The 26040-nt window shown below is 43.5% G+C and overlaps 2 protein-coding genes across 5 annotated transcripts in view; one reads left to right on the forward strand and one right to left on the reverse strand.

The window, feature by feature from the left end:
- The window catches only part of THBS4 (thrombospondin 4), a 40513-nt gene extending 36256 nt beyond the window's left edge, over positions 1–4257 (reverse strand). The window contains exons 1-2 of the mRNA XM_068422032.1: positions 4170–4257; positions 963–1163 (exon numbers count right to left, since the gene is read on the reverse strand). Coding sequence (XP_068278133.1) covers positions 963–1163; positions 4170–4257 — 289 coding nt within the window. The remainder of the gene's footprint in view (positions 1–962; positions 1164–4169) is intronic.
- Positions 4258–9160: 4903 nt separating this feature from the next.
- On the forward strand, positions 9161–18880 carry MTX3 (metaxin 3). Of its 4 annotated transcripts, none has more exons than XM_068423098.1 (9): positions 9161–9245; positions 9787–9856; positions 10812–10888; positions 12439–12531; positions 13617–13799; positions 13947–14023; positions 14876–15033; positions 15450–15538; positions 16943–18880. In XM_068423098.1, the coding sequence occupies exons 1-9, from the start codon at positions 9165–9167 to the stop codon at positions 17015–17017; spliced, it is 903 nt and encodes a 300-aa protein (XP_068279199.1). In that variant the 5' UTR covers positions 9161–9164; the 3' UTR covers positions 17018–18880. The 4 variants fall into 4 exon arrangements, with proteins under 4 accessions (XP_068279199.1, XP_068279198.1, XP_068279201.1 ...); XM_068423097.1 differs by having other exon boundaries at positions 16969–18880; XM_068423100.1 differs by lacking the exon at positions 15450–15538.
- Positions 18881–26040: the final 7160 nt, after the last annotated feature.

The following is a 26040-nucleotide window of genomic DNA, read 5'->3' on the forward strand; positions in this document are numbered from 1 at the left end:
ACATAGCACAAAAGTTCTTATTCCCTGACCTCAGAAGGATTTTGGCAGGCTTGATAAAACTACCAATGTTTTCTCTAACTCATTCCCTTACATTTCCCATGCAAAAGGTGTGCTTTTCTTCAGCATATAGAATAATTTTCCTATGTATAAACTGAAATCTCTCAGCAGATTATCTCAGTACATTGGGCTCAGCTGCCCGATTACGACATTTGCAGCAGCAAATTATCATAGCAGTGGTGAAGTCAATGGAGAAACAATAATTTACATCATTTGACAATTTTTTGCTGAACCTTAAAATTGCAATATATCCTAGATCTGGTCTAGAGAGCAATGAAAGCTCTCCATTTCTAAAAGTCTCTTGAAGTTCCTACTCTGACTCCTGATTAACTAATTTCAATAAACAGAGAACAAACACTTTAATTCACCCAAAAGATCCTGTAAGTGCTAGGAATGTTTGTCTTGCATAGTCACATCTAACCTCCAGGGTCAGCAGAGCAAGAACCTGCCTTTCATATGCATGAGATAGCATGTGCGTGTGTCCCTCACATTCCTGAGTAATAAGAACCAGTGAATGTCCCAAGGGGAAAAAGAAAAAGAGAAAAAAAAAAGAAGAAAAACAAATTTACTCCTTTCTCCATTCTCCATTTTTTAACTCCTTTCTCAGCATTGCTCAGACCAAGCGCCACAGCAGAGTGGAGATATCAGCTGATCATCAGGTCAGCTTCCCCTGGCCAGGAGAAAGTAGCACCCAGGGAGAGGAAGGAAAGAGAATGGGAGTGAGAGAGGATGTAACTAACACTTTAATCCTGGGGCGGGGGGGCCTAAGTGGTGACAGCATGCAACAGGAACAACTCAAGCACAAAGGTTAATCAATCACACAGTTTTCAATATCCATCTGTGACACACCAATAACTATGGATCCAGCACTAGTTTTCCCCTACAACTGTTTCTAAACAACTCACCTTTATTCAACCGTCCCATTACCGTAAATTCAAAATACTTGCTGTTGTCAGCTGATGAATACAGGCCAAATATGGTGGCTGTGCTCTTCGGCTGCAGTTTGAATGTTGAGAGCAAGAACACTTCATTCAGCGTAGGATCACCAAGGGCTTGTTGCAAGTTCGTTACCACTCTCTTGTTGGAATACAGAAGAAGATCAAAAACTGAAAAATAAGAGAGTTTCAACAGCAATTTAAACAGAATAATGACAAAAGAAGAATGTAGTCTGAAGCCACCCACTGGAGATGGCACACTCTTTGCTATTTCCATACAGATACTTTAAAATGAACCCAAGTTGTCCTACCTAAAATAAATAATATGAAAACAAAAATTAACAATATGAAGATCACCTTTAAAGATTATCTAGTCCAGCCACCCTAGCATTGTCTGGGACATCTTAAGCAACCTCATCTAGTGAAAAGTGTCCCTGCCCATGGCAGAGGGGCTGGACTAGATGATCTTTAAAGGTCCCTTCCAACCAAAACTATTACATGATTCTATCAAAATATCATACAGATTTTGTTGCAACTGATCATCTTTTAGTAGCTTTTTTTTTTAAAAAAAGTAATATTAATAAGTTACTAACATAGAAATATCTAGTCATTAAACTGAGGTACTCAAATATTTTCAGGCAGATCTCTAAAATTCTTCTCTTCTGAGGATGCATCTCAACAGAAAGCTTTTTAACCTATTTCTGCTTTCATAAATTCAGATGCTTATGTTTACATTGCAATTAGACTGAGGATCCAGCATCAAAATTTTCAGGCAGATTTCCAGCGTACTTATCCTAAGAACCGTTTTGATGGTATTCGCAGGGAACCAATTAAAATGCTAAAAAGCCAGGTAAGCAATATGATGTTCGTAACCTCCTTCTCACTTCACTGACTTCTCTGAAGATATATTATATAAATAAGACTCATCTTTCCCTTCTGGCACAGATAACAAAGAAGAACAGGCCTGACAAAAAAAAAAAAAAACAAACAACCCTGAAGGCATAGTGAAAGCTGTCTCAAATTTTTCTTTTAATTTTTGCACAATGCATCAGCAGAGTCTAACATTATACTTGTATGTATGTCAGCTATCCCACTTACAGCACTGAAACAACAAACTAGGGTTTTCCTCAATGTTCCTAATTCCCTGATGTCTCCGAACTCAATAAACTATTCCACTAGGTTTCTTGATAATCTCCTATTTCAACCCACTGCTATTAAAGCAGTATATGTACTTTACCCTTCCAATGAAGTCTGGTAAATGAATATGCACAAGTGTTATTTAAATATAAGGGCATATTTAGCCATCGTATACCACTGCCAGTCTATAGGCCTGTCATAGCTGGACCATATTTTTCTCCCATACCAGCACAATACTGTAGAGCCGCCATCGGAGAAAAGCCCTAACACCAGGCAGACAGCAAAGGCACATGACCAGCACGTTGCGCCTTACCTTGCTTCAAGCCCATGGTTGTACCACTAAGTTTATTTTCCCAATAAACAGCAGACCTTTGCAGATGGGTCTTTTCTACCCAACACGACCTCAAAGCTGTCATTGTCGACTAAGGCGATGGGACCATCCTACTGATCCAGTGTTTCCATACACTACAAGCAGGAGGAGGCTGAAGAGCGCTCAGAGGACAATCACACGGGCACACAGACCTACCCACAGCCATGTGGGAAACCCTGTTCTCTTATAGTAGAGCCTGGGTTCATGTTGCTTCCATTGCTCATTCTGGAGCATCCATTCATCTGGACACTAATGTCATTTCCAAAAAAAAGAAAACTGGAAGAGATTTTTCCCCCCAGGAATTCTCTCCCACCCCTGCTTTCTGTGGGTTTAAAGTGGAGCTGCTCACCTTCCTGGGGAAATGCTAACAAGGGATGAGCTACACCTTGAGACAGCGGCAAACCACTCTTTGGAGATCTGCCCAAAAACATCAAGGCTAGCTCTTTGGATGGGAGCTAAAAGACACGACAGGAAGCCCAAAGAGGAGGAGGCATGAAGGAATGAAATTAGTGGCACAGGACAGGATGGAGCTCAAAATAAAAGACCCTTTATTTTTCTTAATTCGTCTGCGATGTCACACCAGCTGTTTGAGACCCTCCAAGGCTCTTCTCCAGTCACAGCTAACCATAATAACCGTAAAAGTAAACACTGCTCCACTGCTGTTCAGCACTTTCCAAGAGAATTGATGGCTTAGACACCTGGAGTGAAACCCTAACCCCACTGCAATGATTTCTGACTGACTGTAAGAAGCTAAAAATTTCATATGTTGAGAGTGGGGTCTTTTGCAGGCCACTGCACCTGACAAGCTGGAAATCTGCCTCTATTTTTTAAAATATGGCAATACCCTACTAGTCAATATGACAATTTTCTGAAATGTTTTTACATCGAGAAGGAATTTAATAAAGGCTTTGGAAATGCAGCTAAACTAATCTGACTGGGTGTTTTCTAGATCTGCTTCGATTAACCAATTAAAATGTCAAACACAATTTCCTAAGACAATGGAAGGAGTTAAAAATGCAGAGAGAACCAGGAGCAGCTTTAAGGCTCCTGGAGGGTCATCGAGTTACACGAACTGCTGCACTCAGTAGCTGAGCTGGTTCCAGTCACAAGCTGCTACTGGAGAGCGATACCACTCACTTTATGCATGCTCTAAAATAACGCGGCTCCTGACTTACTACGTGCGTAATATCGCCAAAGTAATGCTGGATTTATAAGGTACCTGTTTTCCTATGCACTTTATGAAGTAGAGGTTTCCCAAAGAGTTTTCATAGCTTAGCAATTCACTTCTCATTTATGAGAACTTGCAACTGCAAAGCTCTCTTCAGACGTTCAACACACCTACTAGCACCCCTATAAAACCAGACTACTTTTTCCTGATTTTAGGGGGGATGGCCGACGCAGCGGCTGCATCGCGACCTCCCCCGCTTCCCACCGCGAGCCCGGCGGGGCCAAGCAGGGCTGGGGGCGCAGGCAGCGGCGGCCCCGGTGCCCGCCGCCACTCCAGCTCCCCTCGCACCTGCAGAGCTGGCGACTCCCCAGACCCCGTTCCCTGCCAGCACAGGGCTGCCGGGGGAGGGGACGGGGCGCTGCAAACCCAAAGCCGTCTGGAATGAAAAGAGGGGAAAGAAATGTTTGCTGAAGCAAGGGAACCGGGACGGCGGGGCCCTTACCTCGGGGGGCGGGCGAGGCGGCGCGGCCCGGGCACAGCTGCAGGGCGAGCGGCAGGAGCAGCAGGGCAGCGCCGCGCTCGCACCCCATGGCGGGCCGGGCTGGGCCAAGCAGGGCAGGGCAGGGCGGCGGAGGACGGCGCGCCTCTCCGCTCCGGAGCCCGCCGTTTAACGGGGGCGGCCCCGAGTCCGGGGAGGGACGGCGGCAGGCGGCGGGCCATTGGCCAGGGCTCCCCGGCCCTTGGGGGCGGGCGGGGGCCGTGCTGTGCCGTGGGGGGCCGCGGCGGGGCATGGCCTAGCCCTGGGGTGGACCGGGAGGGAGCGAGCCGTCGGGGCCCGAGCCGGGAACGCCGGGCGTCGGTGGGGGTGTCTGAGCCCGGGCAGAGCCGGAGATCCTGCCGAGGTCCAGCAAAATCTGCATCTGTCGGGATCCCGGCTGGAGCCTGCCCTTCGAGAAGCCCCGGGAACTGAAACGTGCTTAATGGCGTTGGATTCGAAAAGGATAGGGGATGCGCTGCTGTGTGGAGTTGGTCTTGGTAGGAATTTAACTCATCTACTTACCTAACTGAAGCGTGTCACCAAAAGGGATCGTGCAGATTGCAGACTGGGGCAGGTAGAGTTTCTAGAAGACACTGACTGGCAGAGTGAGGAATGTATCATCTGCTCCTCCATTTCATTTAGAGAGCTCAGGGGCATTGTGAGAGCTCAAACTGACCGGATTGAGGCTGCGGAAAAACATTGCTTAGCAAACCCCCAAACCTGATGACTTAACCAAAGTAAGTTTTAAATAAAACTTGTGCTTTCAACTACAACAATTTTCAGTGTTGCGTGTGCCTCCAGGATGTCATTATCCTATTGTTTCTCCTCTACTCCATAAAATTCTAGGCTCTGCGTTGCTGATGTTAAGAAAGCACAGGGAAAGGGTGCGAGTGAGCAAGCCCCTTTGGGGCTGAGCAATTGTGCAACCAGTTTCCTCCATGTGAAACTGCCCATCAGGCAGCCTATCCTCCCCACACCCTCCCCCCGTGGCACTTCTCCCACTCAGGAGGTGACAGCACATGTTGGGCTTCCCAACCTGCTGCATGGCCCTCTTTGTCCTGTGCCGCTCTGTGTGCCTCATCCCTGCAGACTGCTGTCACGACAGAAGAAACCCAGGAAGCCATGGCTGGCCCCCTTGCAGCTTGCTACCCAGCACACAGTTGGAATAGCTGGAGCTGTCTCATGTTATTTACATCATAAAATGAAAGGCAACAATAGGAGGGAAATTTTATGTTAAGTAAGAAAAGTAGTGGTGATTAATGTTCAGTCACATCAGGCTTGAGGCATACAGCTAATGAGCACCACAGAGAACAGCCCTTGGGGGCTCATTGTGTGAGAGGCAAGAACCAGCATGCTGCAGGGCAGGCTGGGGCTGTGGAGCGTGCTGCGAAGGGTCTGCCCGCGGGGCTCTGCCGCCCCACGCAGCAAGGAGTGGGCTCCTCTCCAAGGCAGGCACCGTGGGATTTTCAAATACCTTCAGCTGGCCTATATTCATATGCCCTCTAGTTGTCCTCCCCGCATGGTGTATACCCTATAACACACCCTACTATCTTAGCTATTTGTGTCGCAGCGGTGACCCACTCCTTTAGTTGCTCATTTCTTCTTCTGCCCATCACCAGGCTGGAGGGTGCTCCCCCATATCCAGTGTGTCCCACACAGTGCTATTCCTCCTCCTCACCCTGCTGTTCTTCCATATATGTGTCCACACAACAAGAAACCCCTCACCTTCACTCCCACCATCCTTGCCCCTGCGGTGACAGTGACAGGATGATGTGGTGGTGTCAGCGGGCTGGCAGAGAGCTGCACAGTGGAGTGAGAAAAACAGAGCAGCAGGTGCAGAGTGCTATGGAGCAGGGAGAAACAGGGAGGCTGGAAGTGGGTAGAGCAGGAGGCAAGGACATGAAACGAAAAAAGGAAGAAGGAAGGGTGCCACAAGCTCCCTGGGAAGAAGTCTCAGTCCAGAACTCATCCCCAACCTAAAGGGTAGAGACAGCACAGATGCTGCAGAGGCTAATACATGGACCTAGAGCACCACTGATGTTGCTCTACTATCTATTAAGGAGAAGCCCTTCATCACCAAAGAGCATTCTTTGAAAACGTAGGCTTAAATGCCTGACACAAAAACATCATGAAGGTCTGCAAAATCATCACAGTTCTGTATTAAAGTATTCAGTGACTATAGCAGACAAAAAGAAAAGGAATAAAAGGATAGTAAAGTTTTGCTTTCACCTGTCTAAGGGAACACCATCAATTATTCGCAACCATTATGTAATTTATTCGAGTTTGTCAAAACGTACAAAATGTTTTGAAGAATTCCCTTCTCTGTCAAAAATCTTTATTAAATAATTCTAACTTATAATTTTTCGCTTCTGATTTAACTACAGAGGAGTCTCTTGCACTCATGCTAATCAACCCTATGGGAGGATCTGGTTTGTAGCATTATATACTCGTTTCATTTGTGAGGGCCATATTCTGTTCTTGCTCTGCAGCTGCTTATTCTTATGCTTATTCAACAAGAATGCACGTGGAAGCAGTATTTGGCAATACAGAGAATGCTGCACAATACAGTATAACAGAAGGGAACTAGTTCACCATGTATATAAACAGAAGCTTAAGTCCGTGTTCAGATGAACTTAGCCAGTACACATAAAGGTCACTGCAATTATTCTGGTTTTTATTTCTATGCTCAGTTTTATTATTGGAGTATGTTACAGACTGAAGGGGATTTTGTGCTCAAGCACAACCTTCTTTAAGGGATTGTCACAAAGTATAATGTTTATCTGCTGTCTGGAAGGCACTATATTTGACCTTCGAATTGTAATTTTCAATAAAAAGAATGGAATATTAGCTATTGCCTTTTCACTCTGATGTCTTCTCTGAAGTACAAACTCCAGCTTAACTTACTGGAGGTTAATATCTTGGATAAGGATCAAAAAGTGATTATTGGGTATTGTGTTTTCAAGAAGCTTTAATAAAGCCAGTAACATTTTGTAAGGAAGTTTCTTACAGAAATATGTGACTGTAATTTTTTATAGACAATCTGCAAGTAAACCTCAACCGTTAAAAATATTTGTCCTGCTTATTTTACATAAGTCAATAAAATTCTAAGCATACAGAATACACAGAAGCTGCCAACATTATAGACGTTGCTTTACAGAAGTGTCCATGACTTGTTCGAGTTTCAAGTAATGGGGTAAAGGAAGTAGAAAGCAATCCCTGCTGCTTAATTCAGCTTTCATATTTTGCTCCTAATATGCATCAGGAGACTCACTGTTTTTATGGAATTATATGGATGATTAAAAATCAGGATTCATGGGCAATTAAGATATAGAAGTCAATGCAAGTGAAATATCAGCTCTAAACCACATCCTTCCATATTTATGTCAACACTTCTGGGTTTGATCCTGCCACATTTTCATACAAATTTTGTAGAACATAAGGTTTCAAACTTGCGTTTCAGAAGTTTCGCTTTTTCAAAAACACAAATTGAAGGCCCAGTTTTTCAAGTTAAGGCATATATCCATTCTCAATGCACCTATTTACTTTTCACTTACACTGATAGGAATTCCACTCGGGCAATCAAGAGGAAAAATTTCCTTAAGAGCTTTTGGATGGGGGAGGGAAGATGCAGATGTGCAGATTGCCTTTTTTCCCCTCTTTGCTCTGGACTCCACGAAAGCACAGAGATTAATTGGGCCCTAAGGCAATGCAAAGAAAGCTTACTCTCCTATTTACCTCCTAAGCCTTCTTGCAGCTTCCCTTAAGAAGAGCCATAAGCTGGCTCATCCTCCTTGCAGTAATGTTTGGGATCACAGCTGTTAGGAGCCACCTTTGTACATCTCAGGGAGGCAATCAAATGGGGAACCGCCCGAAGCAAAGTACCTGGACAGACTGGCTAGGAGTTAGCTGGTCCCTGTAGGGAGGAAAAGAGAAGAAAGTTGTTCTTAAGACTGTGTACCTTAAGTACATACAGGGAGAAATGTAATGTAGCCATTAAAAAAATCAACCCACCAACCAAAAAATATTTTTCGCTACTGTTAACATTGCCAGTGGTGTGTTTTTCTGAGGGAAAAAATGGGTACGTGTTTCTTCTCCCATGTTCCTCATAAACTGGAGCAGAATGATCTCAGATGTGTCTTAAGATTTTTATCATGACACTTTCTGCCACGAATTTAATGCAGATCTGAAACCATGGTTCAGGGTGGGGGGGAGGAGGACGCATGAAGCTTATCCCTTGCTCTTCTCATCTCTTTGTGCATAGAAGACCTGAACAAGGGTGGTCAGTGCAGGGTTTTTTTTAAGTCGGTGTGTACTATTTTTTCCTTGTGTTGGAAGGATGGAAACATTTTACTTGACTTAGTATTTAGATGTGCTGTGGCATGTCTGCACGAACAGTGAAATGAAACAGCTGATAACTTGATGCCTTTGAAGGTCCACAGTAAAAAAACACACTGAATCGGTTATCATTATAACTTGGTCAAAACTGGTACCATATGATCAGAGCTCCTTATTTTTAAAGGCAAATTGCTGACGACTGCTCTTCACATTTGATCGAAAGCCACGTTTTGAGCCAGAGTGCTGGGGTTCAGCAAGCCGGCCGCGTCAGCCGCCGCCTTTCACGAGTAAAACGACGGTGCCTCAGGGCGGGTGGCGTTTCCCCACGGGGCAACGGCTTCGGGCCGCCGACGCCCCTTCCCCTCAGCGACGCCCGCAGCGGGTTCGCCCCGGGGCAGCCTCGGCGGCAGGCAGCAGCGATCGCGGGGGTCGGGCAGGACACCCTTCCTTGGGGGCCCGCCGCCGCCTCCCGGCAACACGGGCCCGGCGGGCGGCTGCGGACCCTCAGGCGCGCACACCCCCCGCTGCCTCCTCCTTTCCCGACGCGCGGCCGCGGGCACCCGGCAGCCGCCATGAGAGGGCAGCAGCGCCGCGCTTCCCGGGCCGGCGCGGACGGCGGACAAGATGGCGGCTCCCATGGAGCTGAGCTGCTGGGGAGGCGATTGGGGGCTGCCGTCCCTGCACCCGGAGTCGCTAACCGTCATGGTAACGGCCGGCGGCCGCCACCTGCCCCGGGAAGAGGGAAGGAAGGAAGGGAGGGAGGGATGGAGGGAGGGCGCCCCGGGGCTTGCCTCCCGCCGGCACGGCTGTCCGCGGGGCTCTTTCCCCCGGGGAGAGGCGGCGCCGCCGCCCCCGCCGTCGTCGCACAGAGGCCGGGTCTGTGCCGGACGAGGGGTCCGCAACAGCCGCCGTGCTCGGCCGGGGGTGGGAGGCGACGGCGGCTGGAGCCTGGCGGGGCCCCGCGGCCCCCGGCTCTTCCCCCACAGGGAGCCCGCGGCGTCCCGCGCTGCTGCCCTCTGTGAGGGCGTCCTGCCTCCCCGGGGGCTGCGGGGTCTCGGCCTTCGCGGGCGGCGTGTCCTAGAAACGCATTAGGGCACTGAAGACCGACTAAAAGCAAAGGCGCTTTTAGTCGGTCTTCAGTGGCCGAAGCTGTTTAAAAAAACTTTCAAAGTGCAATCTTTACGCTTTTCTTATACATAGTGACTGGATATCCCCCCCCCCCCCCCCCCCGCAATCTTTATTTCAGGCTTACGCCAAATTTTCTGGTGCTCCCCTGACAGTGAATACTATAAATAAGTCTTGGAGAGCTCCGAAAGGTACCTTCTTTACGTTGTTTTTATTCTTTAGTCGTAGCCACCTTATAAACACGGGTTCCAATTTCTGCATTGTTTCTGAGTTTGCTTTGGTTTTGTGTTCGTGAGTGTAACCCACCCCAGTGAAGGCTACCTGTTTTCACAATACATCGATAAATGACTTTACACGACCAAGTGTGATGCATTTGTGGGGATAAAATAATGGGAGACATAAATAAAGTGCCTCAAAGGACACTTTATTAAAATGGGTTCGGGTGAAGCAGCAGACAGTCAACAAAGCAGTGGTGCCAAGTACATACCTGTTTCTGTCAGGCAGCCTAAATTGATGGTGTAGTGAAAGCAAATATACATGGTATAAGACAGCCCTTGTTACAGAGATCTTATGCTTTATAGTCTTTGATCCTGCAATCTGATGAGTAAAGACTGACCAGTAAGCTTCTGGCAGAAGGGGTTTATTTGATTCTGGAATAGTTCATGGTTATGCACTGGTAGCTTGAGGAGTGGTTGTAGCAAGGCTAGAGACAACAGGTGGTTAAAATGGATTTGGAGGGGAAGGGCAGGGAAAAATTGGAGAAGGAGGAAGAAGAGTCCCAGAGGTGAATGGGTTGAGAGGGCAGTTGGACTGAGTTGGAAGCTTTGTCTTAAGATGAACAACTGAAATCCAGACAAATAGCGTGGTTCTCAGAGTGTTGGATATCTAGCAGAAGATGTTGGCTTCAGTGTGATTTGATGTGGGCCTTTTTTAATGTATTGTTATTAGTGAAGGCCACAATGCGCTAAACGTATTTGTGACCTTGGTGGAACTCACCTGCTATGTAAAGCTTAGTTTATGTGTACATGTTAGGAAGATCAGAGCATCCTATGGAGAAAAGGAAAGTAGATGAAGTGACTGATTGCTTTCTAGTTATGCTAGAACTCATCGATATAAATTGTTGACTGTATTATTTATGCCTTCTAGGAGATGTACCAGTCCTGATATCAGCAGACATTGTTATTTCTCAGCCAGCAAAAATACTAAACTTCTTAAGAAAGCAGGTAGGTCTCTTTCAAAAGATTTGTTTTCTCTACCTTGTAGTGACTCTACCTGTTCCCTGTATACATTGATACAGGCTTCTGAAAACCTGGAACTCAGTTCAGACCCAGTGCTTTCCTGTTTTTTGTACATGCATGAGAATTGCAAGATGGTGGATAAGAGATTGCTGTTTGAAAGTTTGATTGTTAGTCATGTGAAAGATTTTAAAATAGGCACAAAACACCTTTTAATTGAAAAGGACAACAAGCTGACTTTAATTGAGCAGTTTCTGAGTGAGCACCCTGCTCTTAATTATAACACTTTTAATGTCATTATGTCTTTGCAGACCTAGGATATCACAGTTTGGGAAGTGTTTTAACTGCCTAAATGGGTAATCGTCTCCCAGTGCTCTTTTTTGAAGGATAATATATATAGCGTTGTTTTTAATCTGCGTAGTTTTTCTAGAACTCATAGCATAAAAATGTCTGCAAGCGTTTCTTGATGCACATCATGTTATTGCATAGAGTCAACTCTTGCTTGCCTTTTGCAGATCTCTTAATGTTCTATTCACAAAGAATAAAGCTATACGATTTCTTCTTTTCACAAAGTATAAAGATGTCTAGTAAAGCATGGCATCATCTTTTTATTTCTTAAGATGGTCCTCCAGCCACTATTCTGCTTTTACATTAGAAATTCAGTTCCTGGCTAGTCAAGAAGATTATCTGATGAATGCCGTGTTAGTGAAACTTTAAATCTTTAGGGGAGAGAAAAACAGAATCTGAAAGCTGTGCATTTGAGATGGGATTTTAGACAGTTGTTTTAAAATTCAGAAGTTTCGTAGCCATTTGAATACCAAAGATTCCTTAGTGCTGGGGAAAAAGCCCTCTCTGAGTTAAAGTATAACAATAATATGCTTGCTTTTCAGATATCTAAAAATAAGGGTCCGCAATGATCCTTTGTTGCTAAATTAATGAAGCAAATCTCCTCTCCCCCCGAAAAAGTTATCAATCCTTTTGGTGTACCTTAAAAGGATCCAGTGTAAGAATTAAAACCTTAGTCAGCTGTAACCGCATTAATTTAGCTGTGTATTTGGTCCCTTATATTATTAGCATCCAATTTCTAAACTTTTAGAATGGTAATTAAAAGCAAAAGATGGGAATGCTTCCCTTTTTTGAATATTTACATCAGCTGAAGGGACAGATGTTTCTCCAAAAAGAAAGACAGGGACTTCCCAGAGGTTTGCCACAGCCCTAGTACTGAAAAACTGCGTTTAGCACTGGATGGTTGCTTGGAAAACAATGGGAAGGAGACGGGAGTTGTTTTGGGAACAGGAGGGCCCAAAACTCTTAAGAATGAGAAAGTGGAAAAGGGAGATGCAAGGAGTTTTGACATAGCTGGCCTGAAGAAGTAAATAAATTCCAGTAAGCACATGCTTTCTGTCCCGCAAAATGTTGTTATATTTACTGTCTTGATAGCTGTTAAGTTTGAAGCAACTTCAGGTTGAATTGATCGTCTTTTTGAAAAGTTCTGTGTAACGCTATTTGTAGTATGTGTGTTTTTTTTAAATTTGTAGAAATATAATGCTGATTATGAATTGTCTGCAAAACAAGGAGCTGATACACTGGCATATATTGCACTACTTGAAGAGAAGCTGCTTCCTGCTCTGGTAAGTATTGGGAAATACTTTATAATGGTCAGAATTTTTGGAAGTGAATGCTACAAGAGGTGCCCAACATGAGAGAGGCTAGAGTCTCTCAGCCATAGTCCTGACTGGAATGTATTTGCTTTGTTAGTCCAATTTTGAAAATACTGTCTAGCAACTTTTAGCAACTTTTTTAGCAACTTTTGGGAAGGAAAGAAGTGTGTGTTTGTGGGGTGCGAAGTAATAATAATGAATTTATGAAAGATATTTTTAAAGGGCACGTATGAATGTTTTTTTCTTTTAGATACTTTTTGGGAAACAGTATCCTGGGAAGAGCTTATTCTGGACGGTTCTTGCTTCATTTGATTCTTTTGAAAAAGCTTTGAATAAAATGTGTATGTCTGATGTGAGGCGCTCGACTGTGGAAATGTTTTGAACTGTTCAGTTAGAACTTTTCAGAAATTAAAATACCCATCAGTAGTTTCATTTTTCAGTTCTAAATAACACATGGCCACACGCCCTCACCAATTTAGCGTTAAGTACATTAGAGATATAAAAATCCCCAGACATTGGATCTCTTGAATGACTTTGGCTTCAGTTTGTACAGGAAAATATATTCTGACCAGATGATATCATAGGGTAGCCTCTTCAGCTGAACCGCAAGGTTTCAAATTCATAATTTCATAATATCTTTTTTTTTTTTAAGGTTAATATAAAATTAAAAAAAAAATTCTGAAAAGTTCAAACCTGATCTATACATCTGCAACTTTTTTTGTAATATATTTTCTGTGTACTCTGTGTGTGTATGAGTGTATATATGTATATATACACATACATAAACATGAGTGTGTGTCTAATTTTATGCACGTGTATATAGGTCTATGTAGTATCTTTGTTGTTTTTCTTTAGGTGGAAAGTAGCTGTAGCCTTAATTATATGCTCCTACACTCAAAGGATTAGTATAATCCTTTGTGGAGTCTGATTGCCGTAGGTAACAATAATTCGTCGTGCTTCTGCTGCTTTGACAGAAATCTTACACATCAAACCTTTAAGAGATGTCCACTATTCTTACTCAAATTCCAGTCATATTCTTCCTTATGTTGATACAGTTGCACACTTTCTGGGTTGAGGCTGAAAATTACCGCAGTGTGACAAAGCCATGGTTTGCCTCAAGGATTCCCTTCCCACTGAGTTTGTATCTGCCTGGAAAGATGTCCAGGGAAGCGCTGAACAGGATATTGCTGACCAGGGGAGGGCCTCCACCTTACAGTCTCACTGAAGTGGAAGCACAGGTACGTGTTGTGTAGTAAAGAATTTGTAAGTTAGTGCTGTCAAAGACAAGAACTGAAACAGTCTAGCACACTGTCAAATGATGAACAATGCTGTGCATACTAGCCTTGCTACACCTGGGGCTCTTAGACAGTCTTGTGTCTCATCAGATATACAGGGATGCCAAGGAGTGCCTAAATCTCCTGTCGAAGAGATTGGGAACATCTCAGTTTTTCTTTGGAGATACGTGAGTGTGAATTTTTTTTTTTAATGAGTAATGAAACAGGTACCACATTTAAGACTGAACACTTAAATTTTTTCTTAACCTGCCAGAATGTGCACAGTGCTGCACAGGAATTTCATGTCTCACACTTTGCTTTTCTGACAAACTTGGATCAGCAAACAGGGCACAAATGAGATCTTTGGACTAGGGCAATGCAGTGTCTCCCTTATCCTGCATTTTTCCACAGAGAAGCAGATGCTGACCACAGCTGCTAAGAAAACGTGGGGTGCTTAATGAGTTAGTGTAGCACTAGAGAATGCTTTTCTAGCCACTGTCACCTCCTGTGCTTGTATGTAGAAAAAAATGCTTTAAGCCTGAAGTGTAACCACTGCCTTCACAGGAGGAGGGTGTAGGTCTGGGAATACTCCTCTTCCTGTGGCATGTGCACAGAGCAGAAGAAGATATTGCCAACGACATAGTGCCAACAGGTCCTAAAAAGGATGAACTCTTCCTTTACCCAGTAAAGTCAGACCACTTCCTGAGAGAGGATCCTGGTCCCCTGGCATACAGCTTGGCTTTTGTGGTACCAGAAATGTTTTAGAATGGCTTATCAGTGTAAGTGACAGCGTGACTGGATTTTAATGCTGAAGTTAGTGCTGCAGCTTGCCAGCATGTCTCTAGTTCAGAGGTGCTGACGTCAGTCAATAGTCTGTACAAAGCATTTACTAGATTGATAAGAAAAGATGGAATGCTAGAAGAGCTGTGATCTGTCCTGATTTGTGTTTGACATACCCAGAAAATGGTTACGTCGTAAAGGTATTACATGTCTTACCTCAGTCACTTTGTTTTTTTGTTTTGTTTTGTGCCTCTTCTCAGGCCTACCACCTTGGATGCCTTTGTGTTTGGTTTCCTTGCACCGATTTATAAAGTGTGCTTCCCCAGAGTACAATTACAAGAGCATTTGAAACAGCTTCCCAATCTGTGTCACTTCTGTGATGATATTTTAACTTGCTACTTCAGGTTAACTGTTGCAGGTAAGGTGTGTTTCTTTTCCCCTTTTTGTCATGTATAGTCTTGTTTGGATTAGGACTCCAGGTTTTCACTTGTGATCTGAGGCAGAATTGGATTTTATGTAGTTTATGCTGGAACTTCTGTGAGGAAGTGAGGTAGAGAAACTTGCAAAGTTTTGCAGAAAGGATTGAAAATTAAAAGCAATAGTTAATACTCAGTTTTAGGCTCTGTCAGGCATTGGCAAAATGCACCTGTATCTGTGCTGTGGCTCATGCTTAGTGCTTCTGTTTTTCTCACGTGAAATGGCTTTTCCACTTAAATTCTTCTTAGGATAAACATACTACATGAACTTTCTCTCCAATGTGGGTTTATTTTTTAAGGATTTAGAAGCTTTCGTAAATACCTTTTCACTCTTCATCTTTCTGCCTTCACTCTCCAGGCCATTCTCCGGCTGGACAGGATACAGCAGATGCTAATCTGCAGAAACTCACACAGCTTGTAAATAAGGAATCCAACTTGATTGAAAAGGTTACTTTTGCTTCAGTCTCTGATTTTCCTGCTTCATTGTGGTTACTTGTTCACAGGTGTTCTTGCATGGCAACTGCAACAGTACAATGGACATTTTATTTTAATTGCTTCTTTTCTAGTGAGTTACTTTGTGTAGAGAGGCAGGAAGAATATTAAGTCATTTGAAAGGAATAATTAATGAAGCCTTGTACTTAAAAAGTATTTTTATTACAATCAAGAGAACATTGTCTTGCAAGTGCACATACCAACAAAAGAAGGGTGTCTTTCTGCAAGGGTAAATTCCAGCAAAGGAGGAGGCAAATGAATTGATCAAAGCTCAGAAATGGTCCTGCAAGTTAAAACCAATTGCCAGCTCTCCTTGCTCCCACCTGAATGCTGTAGTCACTAGTCTACAGTCACTGTTACTCCTGCTTGTTCTACATCTAGCTTTTATTTCTTTATATTCTTTGTTTCCAAGACTGTCACTCAGCACCTATCAAAAGCTATACAACTTATGTGAAAAACACTTCTAAAGAATTAGGTTTCAGATGCAGACAGAACACTTTAACTAGAAAGGTAGAAGGCACTTCTTCCTGAAGAAGGAAAGTGTATGAAATAGGTCATTAATTATGATCAGCTTCTGTAGCATTAGTTATTGATTGCATCTTCTCTTTGTGTTACTGGCGTGTGGCTGTGGAAATTTTAAAGAAGGGTTACAAAGACATTTGCCAGGCATGATTTAGGTCAAGTGATCTTACCTTGAGGAAATGGGATGGCCTAGACAACCTCTGGAAATCTCTCCTGTGCTGTCTTCTATGATTCTCTTTATTCTGTAGTAACTAGACTCTTTGAATACCACATTACGCACAGGGCATTAGATTGATTTCCTATGGAAATGTAAAAATCTTTATATTCAGAGATTAATTTTAACCTGTCTTTGAAAAGGTCTTATCACAAGTTCTTTATTACATACTTTTTGAATTCTGTAACTAGTCTAGATTCACCCAACACCTCCAGAATATTTCTAATGTGAAAAAGATTTGTTCTTGCAAGGTGCTGAACATGCAAAAGCATCTATTGATGTTAGCAGCTTGACTTTTGATCTGCTTTCTAGCAGTGTTTGGCTATTGTACAAAATTGAAACTTTGACCTCTTAGAAGAAAGTAGCAGTGTTGCTTTCTTCAGTAATCTTGGCAAAATGATTTGAGCAGAAGCACTCCTATTTGCCCTGGGTTTGATGCACCGCATGCTAATGGAATGAATAGCCACTCTAAGGCAAGCAAATATTTGGGAGTGGACAGGAACCAAGGCATCAGTTTTGGCTGGGCCTAAAATAACAGGGTAAAAAATACCCCAAAGCAGCATTAATGGTGGCAGCCCTGACAAATAGACTAATTGTATAATCTATATTCTACTGTTTGCCAGATTCGGCTCTCATTATTTCTCTGCAGATGGATGACAGCCTTCGTAAGAGTCCTCAGCATCCCCCTCGAAAGCTAACAACGCTCAAGCTTGCTGCAGGTGGAGAAGAAAGCAGTCCATGGAATCGTTTGTCACCTTGACAGCTTTTGTTGTCCATACACGTGTTTGCCTTCAACTTTTCTGAGCGTCACAGTAAACTTTTTCACGCAAATGTCATTTTGCAATGCAAGAATCTGCTAACTGGTACAGGTAGGGAAGAAACATTGCTTTACAATCTCCTGCCTGCCTGTTAAATTTTAGGAAACTGCATCGTTCAGGCTGACCACACACTAAACCGAGGCTAAAGTAAAGAAGAGGCTTATTCCTGCAGATGTTAAAGTGATTTTGTACAGCATATTTTTGCCTTTAACCTAGCAGAAATGTTGACCAAAAGTTACAATTCCACTTAAGGAATGTTCACTGTTATTTTATTTTGTGACTTCTGATTTTACTGTAATCATGTTACTATATATGAGTGTGTATACTCTCATATCTGTCAGAAAATACACAGTCCAGTTGCAAAATTGGTGAAAATACTGGGGAAAAAAAATGAAATGTTGCCTTTCACGGCAGCTGAGAAATGAAAAGCAATATGAGAGGAAGTTAAATATTTTTTATTGTATTTTCATGAACACTGTTGGGTCTTGCATTTTAAGGTTTTTTGTATTTTTGAAAGCTTGTCATGTTGTACTTTGAGGCAGATTGTTGAAAAGTATGTGTACTATGGGGATAACAATGATGTACAATACTAACATTTCACAGGTACCTGGTATTAGTCCTGTGTGAAACAGGCTTAACCTGTGCACAGGGTAATACCGCATGCTGCAAAACTGTAAAGTCAAAATGACAGAGGACTGGTAGTGAGATGGAGAGGTTTGATATCTCCTCTCAGGACAAGAGACTTGACTAGCAAACATACTGTGGCTCTGGATTGAAAGGAACTGGTTAGGGCTTTATAAGAAAGCTGATGTAGACTTTTAAATTTGTCACAGATGTCTCTTAATTAGTTTTGTCTTATTTTTTTATAAGCACTAGAGTTCATTCAGAAACAAAAACTAAAAACGTCCAGATTTTTGTTGTTTTGACAGTCTAGTTCAGAGTTCTTTCATCTCTGCAAACTGTAATACCTTGCAGTGCATATTTCTTCTGTTTAATTAAGGGACTTACGTCTCATTACGTTTCCTATTAGCAGCAGCCTTGACAGTTCTAGAGACCCAAGCAATTCATTTACAAGAGAGATGCTGTAATTCTCTGCGGGCAACATACCCGCACATGCTTCGTCAATGGGTGTAAAGAGAATCAGTCAAGGAGATTGGCCAAAATGTCAGCACTTGGGATACAGAATTCCAATGGCTGTATGTATGGGATGACTGTTCTGTTTTTTTCCTTTTTCTGCCCAAATCAAAATAGTCCCCTTCAGCTGACAGTCACATTTGAGATATATAGATAAATTATTTCTTATTTATACAAACAAGACTGTAGATTGTGTACATATTGTACTTTCAGACTTGATATGTAAGGAATGTAATATCTTTAACATTTCTTAATTACAATTGAAATGTTCGGTTTCTAAGGAACACTTTAAAGTCATGTTTAATCTTCGTGCTCTTACTAGAGTATTTGTTTCAATGATTTGAAATTAATCTAGCTCATACTCGTGATAATTGTATAAACTGACAGTCCACTACATGTAAAAGTCAGTCAAATGTTTAAAATTTTTACTGGCTGTATCCTGACAAGGCTTAAATGAGTCAAGTCATATGGCTTTTCAAAGTCTTTAATTTACAAACATGGCTATGGGGATTATGCCTTAGTTTGTTGCTTTTGTGAATATGTACACTCAGTCTTTAAAATCTGTTTTTAAAAAGATTATTGTTCCAAGATTAAAATTTTGGATTTTTAGTGGAGTTTCGGTAGTGTTTTTTTACGGAAGTTACGTCAGTTTTTTTTGAACGCTTTTCTTTTTCTGTGTGTGAAAAGGATTATCTTGTCCGTAGAAAAAGAAAGAAAAGCTGCTGACTGCTAGAACAAGAAATTGGAACAATTTCGCATATCCATGAGGTCAGATTTTAAATTTTAATCACAACTCTTCAGTACCAATCCTTTCTTTCAATAAACTGCGTTTGGGAAGTGGGGAGTGGGGAAACACAGGTTTTCTAATCCTACTAAACATGAGCCTTGGGCTGTGTGACAGGAGAATTGTGACAAACCAGTGCCTGAGTAACTTCATTCCCTGGATGGCAGAGGAGGACAGGGCTAGACGTCGCAGCAAACATTGCCTGCAGTAGTGCCCACCATCCCAGGCAGCCAGTGAGGTTGTGCAGCCATGCACTCAATTTTTTTACTTTTTATCCAAAATTCAAAACCAACCTCATTTATGTGGAAAGTGTCATGTCTGGCCTGGCAATTCAGGCTTGCCCGTTAGTTTACTGGCATATTTTGTGTGCCTGAGTTTGGAAGCTGGGCCGTTAAGGATGTCCAGGAGGCAATCAGTTTGAGTAACTGTAGCTATCTGCATCTGAAATAGTCAAAGCTCCTGCTCTGGCTACTGGAGAAAGATGGGATCTAGGTGTGATTCATCTAAAAGGAGATGCCTAAAAGTGCAAAGTGAATTGAGTCCTGAAAATGTGCATGGCTGCTGATGGTAAAGAAAGCCTTAGCTACTTACCTCAGCTATAGAGTGAGAACCTGCTGCAGTGATTGCCTTTTCCTCCACTGCCTGAGGTTGCAGGTGGGGCCACGAAACCGTTGTATGCAGCCTGCTTCCTGTGCAGAGCAGCTGGCTGTTGTAGATTTTGCTCTGCAGTCTCAAAATACAACAGGCAAGTGCAGGATGTACCCCTGGGTTTCCTTTGTCTTGCTGCTACCAGGGCAGCTGGTGGGCCTCCTCCTCCCTGCCCACCCCTTGGGTGGTGGTGGCTGGGAGCAGATGATTGCCTCTAGAACAACTCATCTAGCCTGCCATGCTTTCCTTGTGAAGGAGGCAGCCAATTTTAAGCAGAGTTGCAAATTTAACACCCCTGCTCCCAGGCAGTCCTGTGGTGGAAGACTATGTGTAGATATCTTTAGGGCTATTCTGTTTCTGTCAGCTGGTTGTAGGAACATGTATATTCCTGAAGAAATAAGATGAAAAATGTTATGAATGAATTGCTACAAATACGGTCTATTTAAAGCTTCCAAGACAGCTTTAAAAATGTCTTTTCCTCCCTCTGAAAATATTGTTATATTAGGCTTTTATATACATTTACACATTGGTGAAGTCACATCACTTTTGCTAATGTAGCTTAGCACTCCATTAAGAAAAACACACAATTGTATTTGATTCCTGGTTAAAACAGTTTCCAGACTCACTTGAGTAGGTTTCCTCTCTTGCTTGGTATTATTCTTGGCATTGCAGTAGGAACCATTCGTAGTGGGTTGTGTTTTTTCATATAGAAAAGCAGAGCAGTTTTTTACGTTAGCCTGACAAACTATGCTGCAGCTCAAATCTGGCTGGTCTGCGCTGTTGGCAACAAGTTGTCCAATCCCTAACATACTTAAAGACTGTGTTGACTAGCAAGACACTGCATAAAAAGGTACTGTTTCACAGTACAAATGTCCGGTTTCACAAGTCATTTTAGTTGTTGTTAGTGGTTAGCCTGATTCAGCAAAATGCTCCATAATCCCGCTCGGTGCTAACCAGTGCCGGTGAGGTGATGGATTTTGATGCACTTGCTAGAGCACTGATGCAGGATCAGGCCATTCAGCACAGCAGGTGTATTAAAGAGCCATGCAGAGGGTTGAGCTGGTCAAATACCAAAGCACACAGCCCAGAGGTTTCCACTCAGCATCTGGCCACTGCCCTCCTTCAGCCCTAACTGTGCCAGTGGAAAAGCCACTCTCCTCCACCTGGCTGGTCCAGGCATTTTAGCCACCACGGATGCTCTGGCCCACGTTGTTGGGAGCTGCCAGGTGTGTGCCTGCTGAGCAGCAGCTTTAAGCAGCTTCAGCTCATTAAGCATTTTGCCTCAGAAGCAGGTGAGAGAACACGCATGAGGCAGCTTTGCCTGCAGAGCTTGTCAGTGCTAGTTCCCGCTGGGGAAGGTGAGAAGTGTCTGAGCATAGGCAGGTTTCTGGGTGGGAAGCCCAGCCCAGCCACTTGCCAGGCATATGCCCACGTGATGTCTGACATACAGGCCTCTTGGCAGCACTGCCATTCTGCATCTATGTGAAACCCAGCCATACAGGGATGATGATGACATGGGGCTTAATGCTCTTGTGGTCCCTTGTGTCCTGGCCTGAGCAGCAGGGCAGAAGCCAAGCCCTGCTATACTGGTCTCCTCCTTGCACTAGGAGACCTGCCCAGCAATGGGGAGGGCTGGCAGCAGCCCATTCTGGAGCAGAGCTCTGGGTCAGAGGTAGTTGCCAGGAAGGCAGGTGAGTTTTTGTAATGCCTCAGGGATGTGTTAGAGCAAAGAAGGCAAGAAGGAGGTCCTGTGTTCCCTGTACCACACTGGTTTGCTGTTTCTGCCTGGAGGAAAGCTCCCAGGAACAGATCCCAGGTCCCAAGTGGAATCAGATCAGGTTGGAATGAGAAGCTGGGAAGGAGAATGAAAGAAAAGTTAGCAAGGGAAAGGCATCAGGGGCACCTGCTTTCACCCTCACTGACCTGTTGTCTGAGAGATTCATCAGTGTCACAGTACTTGGGACTGGGAAAGACCCTACTTCACCAGCTACGACATACTGCTCTCGTGGGCAAAAGGTGGGGGGAATCCAGTGGCTTGCTGCAGGTTTTGAAAAAAAAAAAAATTTACTTGTAAAGTGCTAGGCCAGTCTGTGTCAGTGCAAGACCAAGAAAGCGAGGTTTACTGAGTTTCATTAAAAGCTAAGCTGAGACCAGGAATCAATGGTGGGACAACTTTAGTTCCACAGCACGTCAGATCTTGCAGTAAATCAGCCTATGGCACCAGGCTGTTCCTCAGCACTGTTAGCTCCCTTTTGCTCATTCCCTCATTAAAACTGCATGGGTTTTTTTTCATCATGAATGTCAATGTTCCAAACTTTTTACAATGTTGAAGTGTTGCATGTGGGGTCTGTTGGTGATTTACTGTTATCAAAATACAGAATGTTCCTGGTCCTTCAGTTAAACCAAGAGTGCAGAGAAATTGCACGCCTTGGGGTATCAAGCGGTCTCATTAAGTAGAAGCATTCCCTATGTAAGCATCCGGTGCTCAGCTCAAATTTGCCAAGCCATTTTGACAAGGGTGGCTAGGCAGCCTGCCAATTCACACAAACACCTTGTGGTTTTTGTTTCCAAGAGCATAGACGTGAAAGAGGGAGAGTGCACATGAGGAAGTGAGAGTCTCTGCAAAGCCCAAAGCAACCTTCAAGTGATGGAGGTGGGAGTCCAACTTTGCTTGTATTGTCATTTGCTGTGGTGCATGATTTATCAGTTGCTGTCAGCTGATTTACTGTTGGCACAACAGCAAGTGTGCGAGTGGTAATAATGGTCATGCTGGGAACTGCGCTTTGCTATTTGGAGAATAACCTGTTATCCTCACTGTGCTGCAACCAGCGTCCCTGTGTCTGCCCTCTTACACTTGATACATCACTCTCTGTTGACTTCCACATAGCTGTTATCGCCTACCCATGTTCTTACTGGGTTTTGGCACTTGCAATGGTTGCTTATTTACGTAATTATTTCAAACAAATGTGGCTGATTTTCTTTTCCCTTTGCATTTTAGTTGCTTTTTTATTTTAAATCGTAAGTCTCCCTCTCCAATTTTTTCCCATTCCTGCAGTCAGTTATTTCAATGTATATTTGACTTGAACTTGAATGCCATAGCATTAAAGAGTCAGATGCTGAAGGGAAAATCTTCAGGTTTTCATGTGGGGTCCAGTTATGGCGTGTCTTTGTCTTCCAATAATTTTATTAAAAGCACAAAAAAAAAAAGAAAAAGGAAAAAGAAAAAGGAGAAAGCTTTTCCTCTCACTGTTAAAAGGCAAGACAATGTTTGATTAAACTGCGCTGCATGTGTTCAGGTCAGGATTTCCCAGCAAGTTTTGCTCTTAGTTGTGACCACAGTGAGAGGCATCTCTAGAAATTCTTCCAGTAGTATGTTCCACGGCTCAGCAGCAGCCGTGGGGAAGAGGAAAGGCTGCAGCACCTCCACGGCCAGTGATGTGTTCTGCTGAAACTATTGCTGTTGGAAATCGCAAATTTTTGAAACCTACATGTTCCACAAAAAGAAGTACTGTTTTGGACAGGAAAGAATGCTTATACCCAGATAGGAATTTGGAGAGGGGAGAAGGGAACTGGTGGGTATGGAACAGGCACAAATTCGCCTGGAATAGCTGATGGTCTGTGGTTATGTGGGAGAGAAATTTCAGCTCTCTTCTCTGAATTAAGGAAAGTGAGAACTCATTTTGGCTACTCCACAGCTCTAGGCAAGTGTCTGAGCCAGTGGATTAGTAGCTTTTCTGCAGTGGGCAGAGATACCTTATTTTTCCCCCAAATCCTTGAAAGGTCCTGTTACCTCAGTGCAGGATATGAAAAACTCAGAAATGCCCTTGACTTTCATGGGGTAAGAAAGCAGTTTCCCAGTCTGTTCTATCTGCTTCCTTAGCAGCTCACAAGGATTACTCTGTTTATCTGGTCTCCTTATTTTAGCTGAGCCAGGTAGCTGTCTTCACGGAGGGAAGACTAAGTGTTGAAATGGTGTTAGCAATCAGCGGCACCCAGTGCAGAGAACATAGCAACGGAGTGACGTGCTCAGAAGGACTGAAGCAGGCAGGATGCTTTTTTTCCCAAATAATGTTTTGTGGGAGGCACTGTACCTGCTAGATATCACCTCCAGCAACAGGCAGGTCCTGAGAGCAATCCCCAAGGGCTCTGTGCTGTTTGCAGCCCTGTCCAGTAGACATCAAATGCCACCAAAGAGTCCAGGGAGAACAACATCAGCTGGAATTACATCTCCCAGTGAAAGTCAGTGCCAAGAGTAGGGCATTACCCACATTTCTCCTAATATTACCAGCTCAGCTTTCTCTCAGGTCACCCTTAGGTCACACTTTGGTTTGGTGTAGAAGGCCCCTGACTTATGTTGGCATGTCTTGACACTGGCATTGTGCCATTTTGCTCTCTTGCGGTCTCACCAGCCTGAGGAAGACTGAACCTGAAGTCGCCAACTGTCCATGTAATTGCTCATCGGGTTTGGTTTGGGAAGTTCCAACACACATTAGGATGCTCCCAGCACTGCTTTTACAGCTTTTGCCCTGGGATTTAATGACCAGTTGGCAGTAGGACAGGAGACAAATGTGAGTCCATGGCAATTTTAGGTCCTTTTGTTTGATGGTCAGTGTAAACTTTGTTAAGAGTATTTGGCCACTGTATTTTCTCTTTTATCAAGACAGTGTCAGTCCTCTGCACTGACTGTTGCCAGTGCTTCTTTGCTGGGTTTCTGAGTGGGCCACATTCCTGGAAGGAGGCTCCTGGATGCTGGCTGACTCATCTGGTTGCAGGGGAGGTGGGTATTCTTGAGAAATACGAGGGGCTGATTTCCAGAGCTGTGTTAATGCACATGCCAAGTTTCTAAGGTGATTTGTAGTCTGGAAAACCTTTGCAGAGTATGAGTTTGCTGTTTTATCTGGCAGAGTAAAGGAAGAGTTCCTCACCTCCTTCACAGTAAGGGCATGCAGTTGTAGAAAAGTCCTGCCCACATCTGCGTAAGACTGCGTTTTCCACTCTCAATTTTCTAACTCACTCAGAATTTTCTGGCACCCAAAATTCTTGCACACCTGTTGGTTTCTTGTGCCTGGCAAAGTCTAACATAAAAGAAAAATCGGTTTTGACAGGTGCTTTGTTCACCATTTGAGTAAGAATATTGTCCACTGGCATAGAGGGAAGTGTCTTATTTCCCGTATCACAAGATGTACACTTGGAAAAAGAAACAGTAAGTGCCAGAATGAGATCTGCTCTCTGAATTGTCAGGCTATATGAAGGGTTTTCAACAGCCTTAGAGCCTGTGTTGTTTCACTGCATCTGCTGCTCTGTTAAAGCATTATTGAAATTGCATATTGCCATAACAGGGACGGTACAGAACAAAACCAGACCACACTTCTTCCAAAGAACATTTGAATGAAATAAAATAGGTTACGCTCCTGGAAGTTACCCACAGATTGCAAACCATCTGATTTTCATTAAGCCATTAGCTGCTAGTTCTTAACAATAATTGTATCCTTTACATTCTGTTTCGGTCAGTTCAGTGTGGTCTGAGGTTTTAATAACTTTCTTGTGTATTTTCAGCTTTACTTTCAGTTGTACGTTTACCAGATGTCTCCCTGGGGCTTGATTTGAGATAATTCCTACAAAAATTTAGGTAATTCAGCATGTGAAGGTGACACACCCTGGAAAGAACTGATACAGAGTCATTTTAAATTGATGTAGATGCATTTAATTTGCCTGCTTTTTTCTTCTGACTACATCTGATGGCAGATACATTAACTTGCCCCCATTTTCTCCCCTTCCATGTTTTTACCAGACTGATTTTTTCCTGGTGCACTTTTGCAGAAGCCTCCAGTGCTGTCACAGATCAAACATCAACACTGAATAGATGGGATAACTTGACCTGGCATAAGCAGTTGCACTTCACCCTTTTTCAGGACCTTCCTGATTAGTTGGTAGCTGAATTCTGCAAGGTAACTGTAACTTCAGGTACATCACAGGAAGGTACCCCACAGTGCCTGGTGGGATGTTGCCTTTTGGAAGGAGGACAGGATATTTTCCTAGGCTCTCCTTTACCATATGGATGAGGATATAGTGAACTAAATATTTTCACAAAGAAATGGATGCACTTATCTTGTTTAACTCTCAGAACAAAATTACATGAGTTCTGACATTACTGGGCAGGCACAAACCTTGAGGAAAGTTTTTTGAAAGGGACAATATTATTTCTTGGACCTACAGCTTCTAATATTGTCCTTACAAAACGATATACACTTAGGACTTACCCACGTTGTTTCTAATTGTGGTTCAGTATCTCCTCACTAAAGCACTTGCACACTGAAGCAAGACAAAGAAAAGTCTT

The sequence above is a fragment of the Nyctibius grandis genome, chromosome Z (genome assembly GCF_013368605.1).
Source record: "Nyctibius grandis isolate bNycGra1 chromosome Z, bNycGra1.pri, whole genome shotgun sequence".
Taxonomy (NCBI): domain Eukaryota; kingdom Metazoa; phylum Chordata; class Aves; order Nyctibiiformes; family Nyctibiidae; genus Nyctibius; species Nyctibius grandis.